Source organism: Triturus cristatus, chromosome 6, assembly GCF_964204655.1.
Source record: "Triturus cristatus chromosome 6, aTriCri1.1, whole genome shotgun sequence".
NCBI classification, from domain to species: Eukaryota; Metazoa; Chordata; class Amphibia; order Caudata; family Salamandridae; genus Triturus; species Triturus cristatus.
Window position 1 is genome coordinate 1,798,476,642 of NC_140589.1, and position 16,116 is coordinate 1,798,492,757.

The 16,116-nt window shown below is 49.0% G+C and overlaps 1 protein-coding gene across 3 annotated transcripts in view; it reads right to left on the reverse strand.

Annotated features, from left to right (window-relative positions):
* Positions 1-2,661: 2,661 nt before the first annotated feature.
* Positions 2,662-16,116, reverse strand: part of SCARA3 (scavenger receptor class A member 3) — a 196,717-nt gene continuing 183,262 nt past the window's right edge. For all 3 annotated transcript variants that reach the window (XM_085613137.1, XM_085613136.1, XM_085613138.1), the window contains exon 6: positions 2,662-5,393. In XM_085613137.1, coding sequence (XP_085469263.1) covers positions 4,933-5,393 — 461 coding nt within the window. In that variant the 3' untranslated portion in view covers positions 2,662-4,932. The remainder of the gene's footprint in view (positions 5,394-16,116) is intronic.

Consider the following 16,116-nt stretch of genomic DNA (forward strand, 5'->3'; position numbering starts at 1 on the left):
ATAGCTCTCGGTTTTGCAGACAGCTTTGAGGGTTTAGCCTCACTCAGTCCACTCTCAATATTCCCACTCTCAAATAACTGTATTCCTGTACGACTTTCTTAAAGAAGTCTTCCAGGTGTATATTATCTCCTTATGCCCCTTCTTTCACATTTCTGATCGGGATGTTATCGCTTCTCAATCTATTTTCCTGATCTTCATACTTGTCTTGTAGATACTTGACTTGGGATTGCAGAGGGTCAACATACTTTGTTCGCTCAACACATTAGTTTCAAGTCGGTTTTTCACAGTATCTAGTCTCTGGTGCATGTCTCTACCATGCTCCATTCTTTGTGCAGCTAGTCCTTCAGCAATAGCTTTTAGCCCTGTTTTCAGATCTGCGAGGCATGCCTTCAGATCTTTGTTCATGAGGATTCCTGCACTGGTCTCTGCCATGGCTGGTGATGTCTCTGTGGGCTGGGACATGACTGTTAATTAAAAAAAGAAAATCACTGTATTACCTCCTTCAGGCATATGTGAGGTTATTTTTCCAGACTATTTAGCATCATCGCATGCTACGTGCTCCCAAAATTATCGTTCTCTCTTACAGTCTATGGGGCCTGATTACGAGTTTGGCGGTGCGGGGAGGCACACCACCGCCCCACTCCTGCACTGCCAAACTGGACAGCCGGCCGCCCAGCAGATTACGAGTTTGCTCATTGTCTGGCAGGCGGTCCTTTGGCGTTCTCACAGTGGTGCCTTTGAAAAAGGCACTGCAATGGGAACGCCAAAGCAAGTTCCTACACAGCATGGACTATTAAGTCCATGCCGTGCAGGAACTGGGCGTGTATGCAGACAGGGGGCACAGCACGTGCCCCCATGCATCTCAATGGCCTGAGGCACCAGGGGGCCCTGCAGGGCCTCCTTAGTTTCCTCACTGTCAGCATTTTCATGGTGTGAACACCCTGAGACAGCTGGCAGTAGGGAAACTCCTAATATGCTTAACGGCAGACCTGCCACACCACCAACCTTGGCGGTTCCAGGGGTCCCATGGCAGTTTGACCGCCAAAGTTGTAGTTCGGTGGTCCGATGCGGCAGTTACCGCTGCACTAACGCCGATTTGGCAGTCCTATGGACGGCCAAACTCATAATCTAGCCCTTTGTTCAGGTTCATGGGGTGGCAAGAGACCTCAAAAGTAACCACTCCAATGGTGTCCAATCTGCCCAGGGGCACAATAAATAACATTCAACACCTCCCGGCTTCTATTATTGCTGAATCTCTTATAGGTTAGCAAGGGGGGATAAGCCCTCTTGCTGCTTTATTGTAAAGCGCTCCCACTTACTCTACAGCTCCTGCACACTTTCTTGCCTTTTATCAATGAGTTTTCTCTCAGCTGAATGAAATAATTTAAGGCTTTCCTAGAAGGTTATACAAGGTTGAGAGTCAGTAGGGGTGCAGAATCATGATGGGCCATCTCACAATATCCGAAACAATGGATGGGAGTGCATTACTTTCTCGCAATGGGGACAGGGGTTAGAGATGTTCTTGTCCCATCTGATCGCATGAATTAGGGAGCGCAACTTCAGGACAGGCTATCCCACAACCATGACAGCCACCCAGATCTGTGATCCCTTTCATCAATCCTCTGGGTTTGCTCAATCCCCCTCCCATAATGTCGCTTGTGGCCCATTGCGCCCCAAAGTATTATAACCTCCTGCCAGTTATCTAATGGTCCATTCGCTCTCCCTGAGCTCAGGTGTCTCTCTTAATGTAGGTTTTCTCTGCTGTTTTCAAGGTTATCGGTTGCTAAACCCATAGAGCTACTCCGTGGCAGGAACCATTTTAAGCTATGGCAGCTCTGGCCAGAAGGGGAAAGCAGCAGCATGCAGCACATACAGCATTTTGTTTGGGCTTCCTTTTCAGCTTGTACTGCTCTCTCTATCCTTAGGGTCATGTAGACTCCACCACTGCATGTTTTTGAGTCATTTAACCTAGAATATTAAGTCTGACTCAGTCTGATGTTGTTAAGTGGCGCAATGTTGCTCCTACGCCTCCACCAGCTTGGAAGGTAGTGAAACAGAGATCACTTAAATGTTTAATTTATCAAAAACTTCTGAACAGATTTACAGAAAGCCAATCAAATGCACTTCTATGAGTAAAGTTCTACTTACATGCCAAGTTTGGTGTAATTTTGTTCAGCTGTTTTTTACTGTATGAAGGAGTAAAGTAACCTATGAGAGTTAAAATGGGGAATGTTCCTTTTGGGGCCGCACTGTGTTTTTGCCCCCACCTGACAGATGTACATGAAACTTGCCATAAAGTTTCTAAAGTGGATGTACATTTTGGGGAGTTTTCTTGCAGATTCATTGAATGGCACAAACGTTATTAGGAAACCAAAAAAGGCTTGCCAATGGAAACTTAGGCACTACTGCTGCCTCTGTAATAAATATAGTCACATTTTCCTCACACTCTCAGTGTTAATATGGCACGACTGCAGCAGAGGCATGTACCTGTGCATGGAGGATACTTTTCCACACCATCCACTGGTTATGTCACCTAGTAATACACTAAAGGTATATGTTCAAGAGTAAAAGACAAAAGTAGGCAAGTGTCAGCAACAAACCTCTCTCGGGTCTCCATCTTACATGATCCACAGAGCACCAAATAATCTACAAGTGACCATGCCTCTTCTTAGATGACTTTATTACTCTGAGAATACATTTGATATTACATGTGGATCCCACTATTACAATGTTGATATAAAAACATTTGTGCAAACCAGTTGCACACCTCAACATTTCCTTCCCACCCTGAAATACATGATGAATCTTTGAATTTCTTGATAAAGCAAAGCAACATAGTGTAGGTCTGCTTGCTTTCACTAGGAGATGATGTTACCTGTATCCTGGGTTATGGTTACTCTTAAGCCCTACACTGAACCTGCATTTGTAACCAATCAGGTGTGATATGTAGCATCACAAAATGGACGGGTTCATGCAGCGTGAATGGAGTGTTCATCAGTGTGTGGCTTTGAATCATTTGCAAGTAAAGAACTGGAAGATGCGTGAATCAGGGTGTGAATACTGGTGTGGACGTAAATGTACATAAAGTGCATCAAAAAATACTGAAAAAACATTTCCTCACTAGGCAGTAATTAGTGCACGGTTCGCCTCAAGTGTGAAAGTCATGTGGTCATTGACTGTTGAGGACCTGCCTCCACATAGGGAAAGAACATGACTTTGCGAGTCCAGTACCCTTGAGGGAGGCCAACTTCCATGTTCCATTGGCGAAGAGTTGTTGCCAGCTTGACTGACATTTCAAAGCATGCTTGTACAGTAGGCCATGTTCAGTGGGGAATGGCCAGCGTCAAAAGTCTGTGAATGGACTATCCCAAATTAACCTGAGGAACCCATTGTGTTGAAGGCCATTGGTATGGTAAGAATCAGAGACTCCAAACCATGGATGGGAAATAAACCAGTATATTGATAACATGAAATTTAAATCCTTCGGTTTCTCTGTTGAGTGCTCCTAGTTGAAGAGCTTCGTCCCGGTGTCCTGGTGCCTATACACTAGCTCTGTACGCTGACCTATACTGAGGATACAATTGGGTAAGCTTCAATGAGGAATAAACGTGCCTTTGCTTGCTTGTAGTCCAAGAAGGTTGGGCATGGTCCAACAAGTATCTCCTTTTAGAGTGAAGTTGAACTGATTTGTGTTAGGGTTTATCTCCTTCTGAAATGGCAGATAAGCTATGAAATGATGAAAATGTTTCTCAAAGTGTTAGCTCAAGCATTCTCCTAACATCAATTCTTTCCATGATCTGGATGTCAACTATGAATCCAGCACGACAACAGCGTTGTCACTCGCTCACACAGACCACCTCTGAAATGACCACTCTGTATCCAAAGTGCTAAGGATGATGCTAGCGCGAAAGAGGCTTTACCATAGAAACAACTTTACAGTAAGAGTGCTGCTTTCACTTGTGAGAGTCCTACTCTTTTATTCTATGTGATATCTCTGGCATGAGCGATAATGCTTTGTCACCAAAAGAAAACATAAGTAACTCTGGCATGCTAGCACAAATGGAAATTTTCTGCTACGAAAGTGATCGTTCAGGTGGGGCATTAAGGGACGTCTTTATTACTATAACACATGGGTTGCTTTCACTGGAATTTACTGGGCTGAGCCATAATTTATGGATAATGGACCTTGCCAACTTCCATGAATTCTCAAATAATTGCTTAGCAACTGGACAAAGAATTAGGACAGAATCTCGCTCAGAGTGCCTTTGTTATCATGGTCATACCCAGTACCATCTTTCAAAGATTGCTCATGTGGTCTCAAGCTTTGGTCACCTGAATAAAGTGATTATTTCACTGAGAGTCATTTTCAACTTTCTCATGGCCCTACAAATAACCCACTAGTCCTACTTGATCAAAATACATTTACAAATCTTTCACTCCATAAAACTATAGTATATATGTGTTTGAACACCAATCAACACTAATTGTGGTTTTGGCATTTTTTATGTCTTCACCCATATCTAGCAAAATATGCTATTTTTGGCACACAAGGACCAGGGAATCTGAAACATAAGCATGCATAGTGATGAAACAAGCTTGTTTTGAAGGAATAAACTGTTGAAACTGAGTTGAAGTTTGTTGACTGGCCTTCCTTCCCTCATGAATGACAATGTCACCAAATGGGTCCTTCCACAATTGTCCTCATGTGTGAGAGAACTGGCATTGATGCTTTTGTCCAGATGTTCAAGTACAACAATGGTTTTTCAATTGCATGTGTGATGTGAAGTAACTGCAAGAGGTCTGCACCCAAAAGTGTCTTATTGATAAGCATTCAGCCAAGCAGTTCATTATCCTTATTGCCGAAATTGTGCACTTTGGTTCACGTGAGATGCCCAACATATGGCCTTCAAATTTACTCATACTTTAATCCAATTAATGCTGGTTTTGGTTAGCTGATTTTCCTGGGGGGCCGCGAGGGCCTGGTAATCCTCTTGGTCCTTGAATGCCAGGCTTACCCTTCAACCCTGGCAAGCCAGGTTGACCTGTAACACCAGGACGCCCTGGTAGGCCGGCTTCCCCCTGATGCCCTGGTGGCCCCTCAGAACCAACTGGTCCATCTTGCCCTGGAGGCCCCACATCGCCCTTTGGTCCTCTTTGTCCTTTGGCACCTGGCTGTCCAAAACTTCCTTTAACTCCAGGAAGGCCCTTAGAACCTTTGACTCCAATCACTCCCTTATCACCCTTAGAGCCTCCATCACCAGGTGGACCTCCGGAACCCTGTGGGCCAGGTGGCCCCAACACGCCTGCGTCTCCTTTTTGTCCCATGGGTCCTTTCAGTCCCCTTGTTCCTCCATCACCTTTAGGACCCCTTGGTCCTGGTAATCCTGGTAGCCCTGTCCATTATAGAGAAAACAAAAATGGTACAAAAAGATTAATATGAAACACATGATAATTTAATTGGGTACCAAAGTTACGAATACACATATATGCTTTGTGCGTGTCAGTGACTACCTCGTTTTTTACAATGTTCTCCCAAAATCTATGAACCATATGAGGAATTATATAGCTTACCGTCTAATTTCAAGCGCAGACAAATTTTAAAGTATCAACAATTGGTTGCTATCTATGACTCTAAAGCTAAATCAAACCCTAAATCATAAACTCTTACACCTAAACCTAAAACAAAATAATAATCCTAAATCACATTTTGATGCTTTATATTTAGTATGCTCTCCTATAAGGGAATTGTGGTTGAATACATTTTCTGTGGTTGAATGAGGAGGTTTGAAAGATGCCTATAAAGTGTTCATTTGCCATATGCAGCACAATGATTGTCACTCAAATCCTACTGAAATTCAATAATGCTCACTGACACCCATAATGTGGACATGTCCTGTGTTGAGTATTGACAGACCATTGCTAACTGCCTACACTTTATTGTGATACTGCCTGATTACACAAATACTGTATTGTGTATTTGGGTAACAGCACACTGACAAGCTCCTTTAAAGTCCAGCTGTTAATCAATAACTGAGTGCAAACAGTGTTTATGCATAATATCAGTTTCCCATTTTACAGCAAATTGTGCATGTAATCAGAGATTTTTCCATGCGAAATTCCTGAAGGTACTCTAGGAAGAAGTTGCATAATTTAGCGACTGGTGAGATCAAAACCGCACTTTTTGGCCATTACGATGAAAAAATCTTGGAACTGAGAGGTAAACCCGGGACCATGCAGCAACTGTATTTCTGCCAAGTGCGACTCACAATGAAGATCTAAATATTTTTCTTTCAGACACACTAGCAGATTTTATATTTACCTCCAACCTTGGGGTTAGCTTTACATATTGATCTTAAGTCATTTTTATTGTTAATGGCCACCGGCACCTGCTAATGGTATTCAAATTCTTCTGCTAAATGTGTCTGTGCATACATTCTTTTTTTAAAAAGTTTTGCGCATGGAAAATTTAATTGTTAGCCCTCCTTGCTCTTGATACATCTGTGTAGATCGGCCTACCCTTTATATATATTTATTATAATCTATTTTTTTTATTGAGTTAACATTAACACAAAACATCGTTTTATAAGCGTCCTGCAGAATCACACACTTTCTCCCATTACTGCAAGACAGATTGGTCGCCCTCCCCCTCTGTAGATGTTACACTGCTTGAGGTTATACACATTTTAAAACACCATTCTGCATGGACCATTCCTATGCAGTATCCACTATAATCCTCCCATGGTCCCCAAATCTTGTCCCATTTCTTAGGGCATCCTCTGGCCTTATATGTTACTTTCTCAGCACCAAATCACCAGTCTAGATCCTCTTGCCATTCCCCTACATCTGGAGGTCTGTTTGCACCCCACTTTTTCGCAATGTTCCTTTGTGCTACCTAGGCGGCTATTCTAAGCCTAATACCTGTGTATTTGGGCCATTCTAGGTCGCCCGTCACACATAGTAAGAGCCATCGTGGTTCCACCGGAATCTCTAAATTAGTGACATCAGACATACTTTGTGCTACCACCTTCAAAAAGTTATGTACGAAGCTACATTCCCAGATGATGTGAAAAAAGGATACAATTTCTCTACACCCCCTCGCACAGTACCTCAAAATACCATGACCCAATCGGTGCAGTAATGTGCATGAGGCAAATGATGTGTGTAATATGCGCAATTGAATGAGGCGGACTCTAGCTTGTATCGCTACTTCCCTTGGACTTTGCATCACCTCCCCCCAGTCCTCGTTTTCCAAAGGTCCTATGTCCTTTTCCCATGCTCCCTTTAGGGAATCTATAGGGTTGGACGAGTTATACATTATTTTGTGTATATACTCTTCTGCTAAACATTATTCACTATCAGTGGGTTATGCTAAGGTGTGTGTATTTGTAAAGTTCACGATGATCCCTGAGGGTATCCTGGCACTGAGCAGTTGTGTGTGCCTAGATCTGCGTATATTAAGGGTGGTTAATTGAAAAGCCAGGTCTTCAGCTTCTTGCATAATTCAAAAAGAGAGGAAGAGGTTGTGGGATACAAAAAGAAAGAACGAAAGAAAGAAAGAAAGAAAGAAAGCAAGAAAGAAAGAAAGAAAGAAAGGAACCAGAAAACTCTCAAATCAGTTTCATCTTCTGATTACAGATTAAGTTAATCCGGGATATTTCTGATCGCATGTTATAATTTTCTCCATCATGAACTAAAAACAAACTGTGGAGTAGTAGAAGATGTGTACTTTAAGCAATTTAAAATCTCTCGTTTTAATTCCACAGATAAGCCTTGGAAGTTGGGGAATGATTCGGACTCTGAATCAGTTCTATGCCAAACTGGAGAAACAGTAGTAGACATTCAATATGATGACCCCAGAGGGACACAAACGATAATGAAGAAAAATAGATATCATGAAATGTCAAGGTTTAAAATCCCACCTCCCGAAGCAACTATGAAACGAAACAAGCAGCCTTAAAAAGTTGTAACTTTCTTAAAGAATGCCTATTTTTTGAAGAAGGATTTAGTATGAAAGTACAAATTGTATAAAAACAAGCACATTGTTTAAAATCCAAACTATAACTTTTAATGTAAAGCAAACATTGCAGCAGTAGTGCATGGCATTGAAGGGGTCTACTTATTAGGCGGACGTGCACTGTGTAAAAGAGCAGAATGCCTTCACTTGCAGTCAGGTAAGCCAATGGCTGAAGTGGGCTGGACCTGCGCCACATGCGGTCTGCTGCGGTGGGTGGAAGCAAAATGTGAATGACACTACAGCAGGCCAATGGATCATCAGGCCTGGCTGAACGCCCCTGCAACACATTATGTGTAGTATATCAATTTGTTTTAAAAAACAAGAGGACTTGGCTAACGCCAAACCTAGTTGAAGTTGCTCCATGGCATATACAGGGACAGCGCGCCCTATGTATGATATAGACTCAGGTGTCATGAACAAGTACTAATGTGTAATGCCCTGAATACAGCAATAGATTCATTAGAACTCAGTTCACAACCAGAGGTAATTGCTGCTCAGGGCCTCATTACAAGTATCACAGATTTTTGTGTAGGGATACCAGGGGGTAGGAACCTACTATTCCGGCCAGTATCTCAACATCAAATCCCGTTATTTACAAGTTGCTCCCTTGGAATGGAGAATAACTGCACATACCAAGTAATACCAGGTCCTTTCGAGGCAGTTTTTCTAGATTCTCAGGTGAAAACCAATGACTTTTTCTGCTTGCTCTGAGCAGGTGAAAAGTGTGGACTTGGGGGTCAGGGGGTGCAAGGCAAGCTTGTTCTTTCCTGGGGAGAAGCACTGTCTGATCACTCCCCCGTACTGCTACAGGTGTCGAGTGGGGGTCGGGCTGTGCATCTGCCCCCGCCCCCGCAGCAATACCTACTTAGGCTTGTGGGGTTTTCTATCTCTACTGACCCTGAACTTGTCACCTCCTATGTCACACTTCCCATACTGTTCTTGTTGCACTTAGTCCTCTCATCAGCACCAATACTGTCCACTAAGAACAATATCTTTGAAGTACAAAATAGACTATGTAAGGTTTCTCTTTGGCCTTTTGATCCTAGGAGAATACTGCCAAGTTTAGAAATTAAAAGTTATGCTGGCAAGTTGTTGATGTTATGACCATACAAAGGAAACTCTTACACATGTCCTCTGCTACTGTTGGGCCTTTACAAAAGAATGCGAAATGTATTTATAAATTTATGCATGCATTTCTTTCCTTCTGTGTGCAGATTGGGCATTCACATGCAAGATGTAAACATCAAGTATGTTTTATGGTTAACCAAACACTGTTTAGCCATTTGTAAAATACATTGTTTAGGACACAACCTTGTTGCAATTAGATCTGGGAGTAAATTCAATTTGGAAAGCTGGGATGGTGACTGAGTTGGCACACCCATACTTGTCCATTGGTTGGATCGGCCTTGAAAATGAAATGTCACTGGTGATATTTCTGTCACCATGCAGCTGACAAGCTAACTGGTGGACATCTTGAAGCCTGGCAAACCCTTGTGGGTGGGGCGCCACACTGACCAAGGCAGGGTGGGAGAATTTGCCTGCAGACTGGCACCACCAGCCTACAGGGACCGTGCCTCTGACTGGAGTTTAAAGGAGCTTTTCAGCCCGCAGGTGCCACAGTCGCTTCCCGGTCCGATGTCACCCTGCCCTAGGTACCCAAAGTGCCCCTGCTCGGCACCTGGAACCATGGCCTGCGGGATCCTTGCCTTACAGGCAACATCCATGTGTTTGCCAGCCTCTCCTAGCAGGTTATGGGAGCTGTTGAGCCCACAGAAACCCCAGACTTCTTCCCAGTCTCACGCCACTCTGCCCCGGGTAGGGAAGGAGGCCCTGCTTGGTGCCTGGAGCCATGGCCTGGGGGACTGGGCCTCAAAGGCCAAAGCCATGGCTTCACCCTCATCTCACAGGGGGTTATGGGGGCTGTTCAATCCACAGGAGCCTTGGGTTCCTTCTCGGTCTGATGACACTTCCCCAGGTAGGGAAAGAGTCACTGAACCAGTGCCCAGAGTCTTGCCTGTGGGTACGCCCCTCCCAGGCAAAAACCATGGTTTTGCCCACCTCTCATGACAAATTATGGGTTCTGTTCAGCCTGCTGGAGCCCCAGACTCCTCCCGGTCCAACACCACCCTGCCCCGGAAGGAGAGGCGGCCCTGCCCGGTGCCTTGAGCCCTGGATTTCAGGGACCAGGCCTCCCAGGTAAAAGTCATGGCTTCTCTCACAGGGATTACAGAAGCTGTTCAGAGCGCAAAAGCCCCAAACTCCTCCCTGGTCTGATGTGGCGCCTTGAGACCTGGCCTGTGGGGACTGTCCTCCCAGGCAAAGCTCACGGCTTCGCCCACCTCTTACAGAGGATTACAGGAGAAGTTCAGCCTGCTGGTAGGGAAGGTGGCCTTGCCTGTTGCCTGGAGCCCTGGTCTACGGGGACCTGGACTCCCAGATGAAAGCCATGGCTTTGCCTCACTCTCATGGGGGATTACAAGAGCTGTTCAATCCACAGGAGTCCCAGACTCCTGTCCAGTCTGAGGCTACCCTGCCCTGGATAGAGAAGGTGGCCCTGATTGGAGCCCTAACCTGCAGCGACTGGGCCTCCCAGGTGAAAACCATAGCCTGCAGCTCACAGGGAATTACAGGAAAGGTTCAGCCTGCAGGTGCCCCAGACACCTCCCTAGTCCTGGGTAAGGAAGGAGGCCCAGACCAGGTGCCTGGAGCTCTGCCTGTGGGGACTGGGCCTCCCAGGCTAAAATAATAGCTGTGCCTGCTTCTCATGGGGAATTACAAGAGCCCGCAGGAGCTCCAGACTCTTCTTCCGTCTGACACTAGCGATGACCATCTGCGACCCTCTCCATGCTACTCGTGCCTCCTACACCGCTGACAGAACTCTTCCTGACTGACTTTGAGAAGGTAACATTTTCAGCAGGACTAAACTGGTCCCTGCATCTGATCAGGGTTAGCCTGAACTTGTTACTTTACCCCGGTCTAGTACCAGATGACCGTGAGTAGCGCTTGTGCTTTTAGGTGCTATTTTCACTTAAAACTTTAAATCTGAATCTCAACTTCTACTTATTGGAGTTTTGTTGTTCTGGGATCATTTTATTAATTAAGATGTTCTTTATCTGCCCAATTCACAAAGGTAAACTTAGAGGTTTGGTCTAAACTTAGAACAAACATCTAAGTTTAGGACTTTGGGAACTCCCAAAGGGCATTTACGAGTACTATTTTTATGTCTGCACTCGATCGGCCTGAATGTGGACATAAAGATAGAACTCGTAAATGCCCTTTGTGAATTCTGAAAGTAGTAAACTTAGACTTTTGTTGTAAGTTTAGACCAGACGTCTAAGTTTACCTTTGTGAATCGGGCCCTATGATTCTAAATTGGTTTGGGATACTTCTTGAGTTGTGTTTTTGCCTTAATACTATGTGATTGCTGCATAAATACTTTACACATCGCTTCTAAGTTAAGCCTGACTGCTTTTGTCCCAAGCTACCGGAGTGTTAAGGCAGGTTAATTTAATGAATGTTTGAGGTTCACCATCACAAGGATTGTGGTTGCTGCCTGAGTGGGGATTCCACCCTCCTCAACCAATAACCAGATGTTTCAAAAGTACTGGCAAATTAATGAACTGTAAAATAAATTCTCTGAATGATCAGCAGTGTTTTGTTTATGTTTATGGTTATCTATACATGTCATCAAACAAATGCTACGTCTTCAGAGACCTCTCACAAGGTTATGGAAGCAGCTTAAAAAAATCTCCAGAGAAAAAGGCATAAAAAAGCAGAATGGAGTAGGACGCAGGTCGCGGCCGCTCCGGACCGCCGCTGTTATCAACTGCCACTTACAGCGGTGTGACGGCGACACTCGGACCGGGGACACAGCCCGGAGAGGGCGGAACACTGGGGGCACCAGTCTAGGTGGTCGGCGGTGGCTGCTGAGGCTGACTTACACCGCACGGACGAGGTGCCGGCCGGGCCGGCCGCCATTTTCTTTCCACCCGATCTGCGCGCCCGGAGCTGGGCGAGTCCGGAGCGGAGGAAGCGTCGCGCTGGTGGCTGCTGCAGGCTCCTTGCCGGAGGGGGCCGATAGTAGAGGACCCCGGACTGCGTGAGCGGTGGGAGTGATGACTTCGAGGCCCGAGCGGAGGCGGTGATCTCCGGCGTCAGAACCTGGTAGGCCGGGACGCTCCCGGGTGCGTTGGGGGCTCGCTGCGGGCCCGGCGGAGGCTGCTGACGGCGCTGGGTGAACGGAGCGACCCGAACTTGAGGAGGGAGAGTGGCGGCTTCCTGAGGGGGACGCCTGGCTGGTGTGACTGGGGGCGCAGTGCGGTGGCTGAAGAGCGCCCGCCGCCATTTCGTCTGCTACGTGGATGCGGCCTGGTGGAGAGGTTGGCGTACGAGGCGGCCTGGTGTGGATGGCGGCTGAGGGAAAGCACCGCCCCTGGTGAGCCAGGCCCCGGTGAACTATCGCTGGCTGTCTGCTGGGCCCCTACCCTGGGAGTGTCCGGTGCCCTACCTCACTGCACCCTGGTTGGTGCCTGCTGCACTGCGCCCTGGAGACCTGCGATCACCGGTGCTCGGGGGAGAGCTGAGACGCGAGAGCAAGCTGCCGGAGAGGGAGCACGGAGCCCCGCACTGCCGCGCTGTCCCTGGGGGTTGCTCTGGGACCCCCGACCGGCTCGACTTGAGGCCTAATTGAGGACGGCGGGAGTACGCCTCTGCCTGGGGCGCGGTGGCCTGGATCTGCTTGGAGCCTGCCCGGGCTGTCAGGGGCGGGGAGAGAGGCTAGCCTCCGCGTGAAGGCGCCCCCCGGGCACGGCTGATGGACTGCTCGGGGCCCCACCTGGTGGACCGGGACTGAAGCGGCGAGCCGTCGGGTGCTGCGGCGCCCCCACTGCACCTCCCCCGTTCGACTGAGTAGGTGGGACCTCTCTTGGGGGGCAGGTTGCCTGTCCGACAGCCATGCACCACGCAGGGGCTTGAGAACCTGACGCTCCCCTTTCCCGGCTGCGCGGCATCTGGAGGGCCATTTGGAACGGGGCCCCGCTGCCATTAATGGACTGCGTGGCCCAGTGACCTGCGCTTTACGCTGAGTGTGCGTTCAGGGGTTCCGGGGTCACTGCTCCTCCCCGTTGGGACGCTGCCCTCTGACACTCTTGCAGCATGACACACACGAAGCCAGGGAAGGAGCCGCCCGCGGCCCCCAAAGACGCCTCGGTCAAGGACTTGTGGAGTAAGCCGAATGCGCCGTCGACGAGTGCGGCATTGTCGGACCTTGGGGCCTCTGCAGCACCAGTCACACAATCCTTCATGGCGTCGTTCATGCAGGAGCTCAAAACGGAAATTGGGTCACTTCGCACGGAGGTCCAGGCCTGTGTCAAGGAGCTGCGGAGAGATGTGGGGGAACTCGGTGGCCGGGTCGATGACTTGGAGAAAACCTTGGACGCACGTACGGAAGACCAAGAACGCCTATGGCAGCGGATCGCCACTCTCGAAGAACAACATGTCGAGCTGCAAATCAAGCAAGAAGATTTGGAAAATAGGGGGCGCCGAAACAACATACGCATACGGGGGGTGCCAACTGGAGCAGAAGGAGCGGACATCATGTCATTTGTGGCGGACCTGCTCCAGGATATTCGAGGTGACGATGACACTTCGCCGCCCACCTTGGACCGTGCGCATAGGGTCTCCGGACCGTCTGGAAGGCCAGGACTCATCCCTGACATCTTGACATGGGTCCACTTCTTCGTCGAGAAAGAAGCCATTCTCAAAGCGGCTAGAAGCAAACCTGAAATCCTCTGTGGGGGCAAGCCCATCCAGCTGTTTCAAGACCTGGCCCCTACTACCCTCCGGCGCCGGCGGGACTTCCGGCCCATTACGGACAACCTGAGGGAACTCAACATTCGATATCAATGGGCCCACCCCTTTGCCCTCATGTTCCAGTGGGAATCTAAGCGACGTGTGCTGCGTTCCTATCGAGAGGCGGCCCAGCTGCTTCAGATCCCAGACTCCCCGCCGGCTAGCCCCTCGCGTCGACCTGCTGGTCTCCGCGTCCCTCTGAAGCCGCAGTGGTCCACGGTGCACCGCCCTAGGCACCCCTCCTCGCCGGATGGCAGCCGATCCTCCCGGGACAAGCAAGACATCATAGAGCACATCAAATCCCTGGAGGGCGGTCCGTCTCCATCTGGATCGCAAGCGCTCGCCTCCAAATGAATGATTTCTTGGTGGAACCTCCTCTCTGGTGGCAGCTTGGGCACTGAGATGGCTGTGGGCTTGGACTACTTGTGGCGGCCCTGGTCCTACCTCTCACGACGCCCGGAAAGTCCCCCTGGGGGGCGCACACCTGCCTAGTCTCTGGCGTGACACCTGTACGGCTGCGGCGGTGGTCCGGAGCGGACCCTCGACATCATGGATCTACAGATAAGCGATGATTAACCCCGATTCCTATTTCTGGGAGAGTGACATCTCCGGGACAGCCTGTGCCATTGTGCCTGGCTACTCCCTAGACTGGAATAGGTCTTGCTGGCCCTGTTGGCCGATTAAGTGTTCTGGTTGTTTTTCTTGCCATGTTCCCCTTCTCTCCTCTCCCTCTCCTTCCATATCCTTTTGGTGGGGGGGGACACGACTAAGGGGAACGACAGCATGAAAGATGCCTTGCTAGTGGTTCTGCGTCAATGACTGACTCGCCTTCTTGGAAGATTGTCTCCCTCAATGTGAAAGGGCTTAATTCACCCAATAAGAGACGCCAAATATGGCGCTATTTGCTCCTGCAGAGCCCTGACGTCATTTTCCTCCAAGAAACCCACCTTCTCAAATCGGATGTGGTGCGAATGGCGCACCCCCGCTTCCCCCACCAGTTCTGGTCCTCGGCCAACACTAAGTCAGCGGGAGTAGCCATCCTTTGTAGGGCGGGGTTCCTCCGGGGAGACACTAGGGTCAGCAGAGATGCCGAGGGTCAGTTCTTGCGGGTGGAGCTCAGGAGAGGGAATCACCCACTCACTTTGTGCAATATCTATTCCCCCAACCAGGGTCAGGATGCCTTTCTACGCGGGATCATTAGGGAACACCTTGAGCCAGTAGACACCGACGTCATAGTTGGAGGTGACTTCAATTTGGTGTGGGACGCGGAGATGGATCGCTGTGGGGGGGCGTTCCACGGGACGGGGGCTATGTCTGCGGCGGTGAAGAGCTCCCTCACTTCCTTAACCTTGGTGGACACCTGGCGGTACTACTCTCCGGGACTGCGGGACTACACCTTCTACTCCCATGTACACCGCTCATACTCTCGCATCGACCTTCTCTTTGCGTCGCACTCCTTGCTTAAAGACATCATATCGGTGTCCCACTCCAACATTTCGATCTCAGATCACGCTCACGTGGAATTGCTTATACGGGAGTGTTCCACTCGCCCGACGCGATTGAGCCGCTGGAGATTCACAGACCACGTCCTTCGCGACCCGGTGGATAGGGAGGAGGTCCAGGCGGCCATCCTCGCGTATTTCGCGGATAACGACGTGCCGGGGACTCCCCTCCCTCTCCTCTGGGATGCCTTTAAGGCTACGATACGGGGTACCCTTACGGCAATAGCTGCCGCCAGGGCGCGTGAAGCCCGGCTCTATGAAACCAAAATCGAGCGTGAAGTTAAGACATTAGAGAAGCTGGACCAAGAGCGCCCGATGGCGTCGCGTAAGAGACGCTTGGCCGTCCTACGCGGGCAGCTCCGCGCGCACCATACCAACAAGGCTGAGCGCGCCTTGCTTTCACTCAAGCAGCGGTACTACGAGGGCGGAGATAAGGTGGGTGCTGTTTTGGCGCGGCACCTGCGAACACGAGCGGCCCGAGCCCATATTGCCAAGCTGCAAAAGACAGACGGGTCATGGGCCATTGCAGAACCGGCAAAGCTCCAAACGTTCCGCTACTACTACGCGGCTCTCTATGCGAGTGACCCGCCGGCGACGGATCTGATATCGGAAACTGTTGACGCCTGTGGATGGGAGCCGCTGAGCAAGCGTCAATCTGAGACCCTGGAGGACTCTATCACCCGGACGGAAATGGCAGAAGCCCTGATGGATCTTCCGCTCGGCAAAACGCCAGGCCCGGATGGGCTGCCG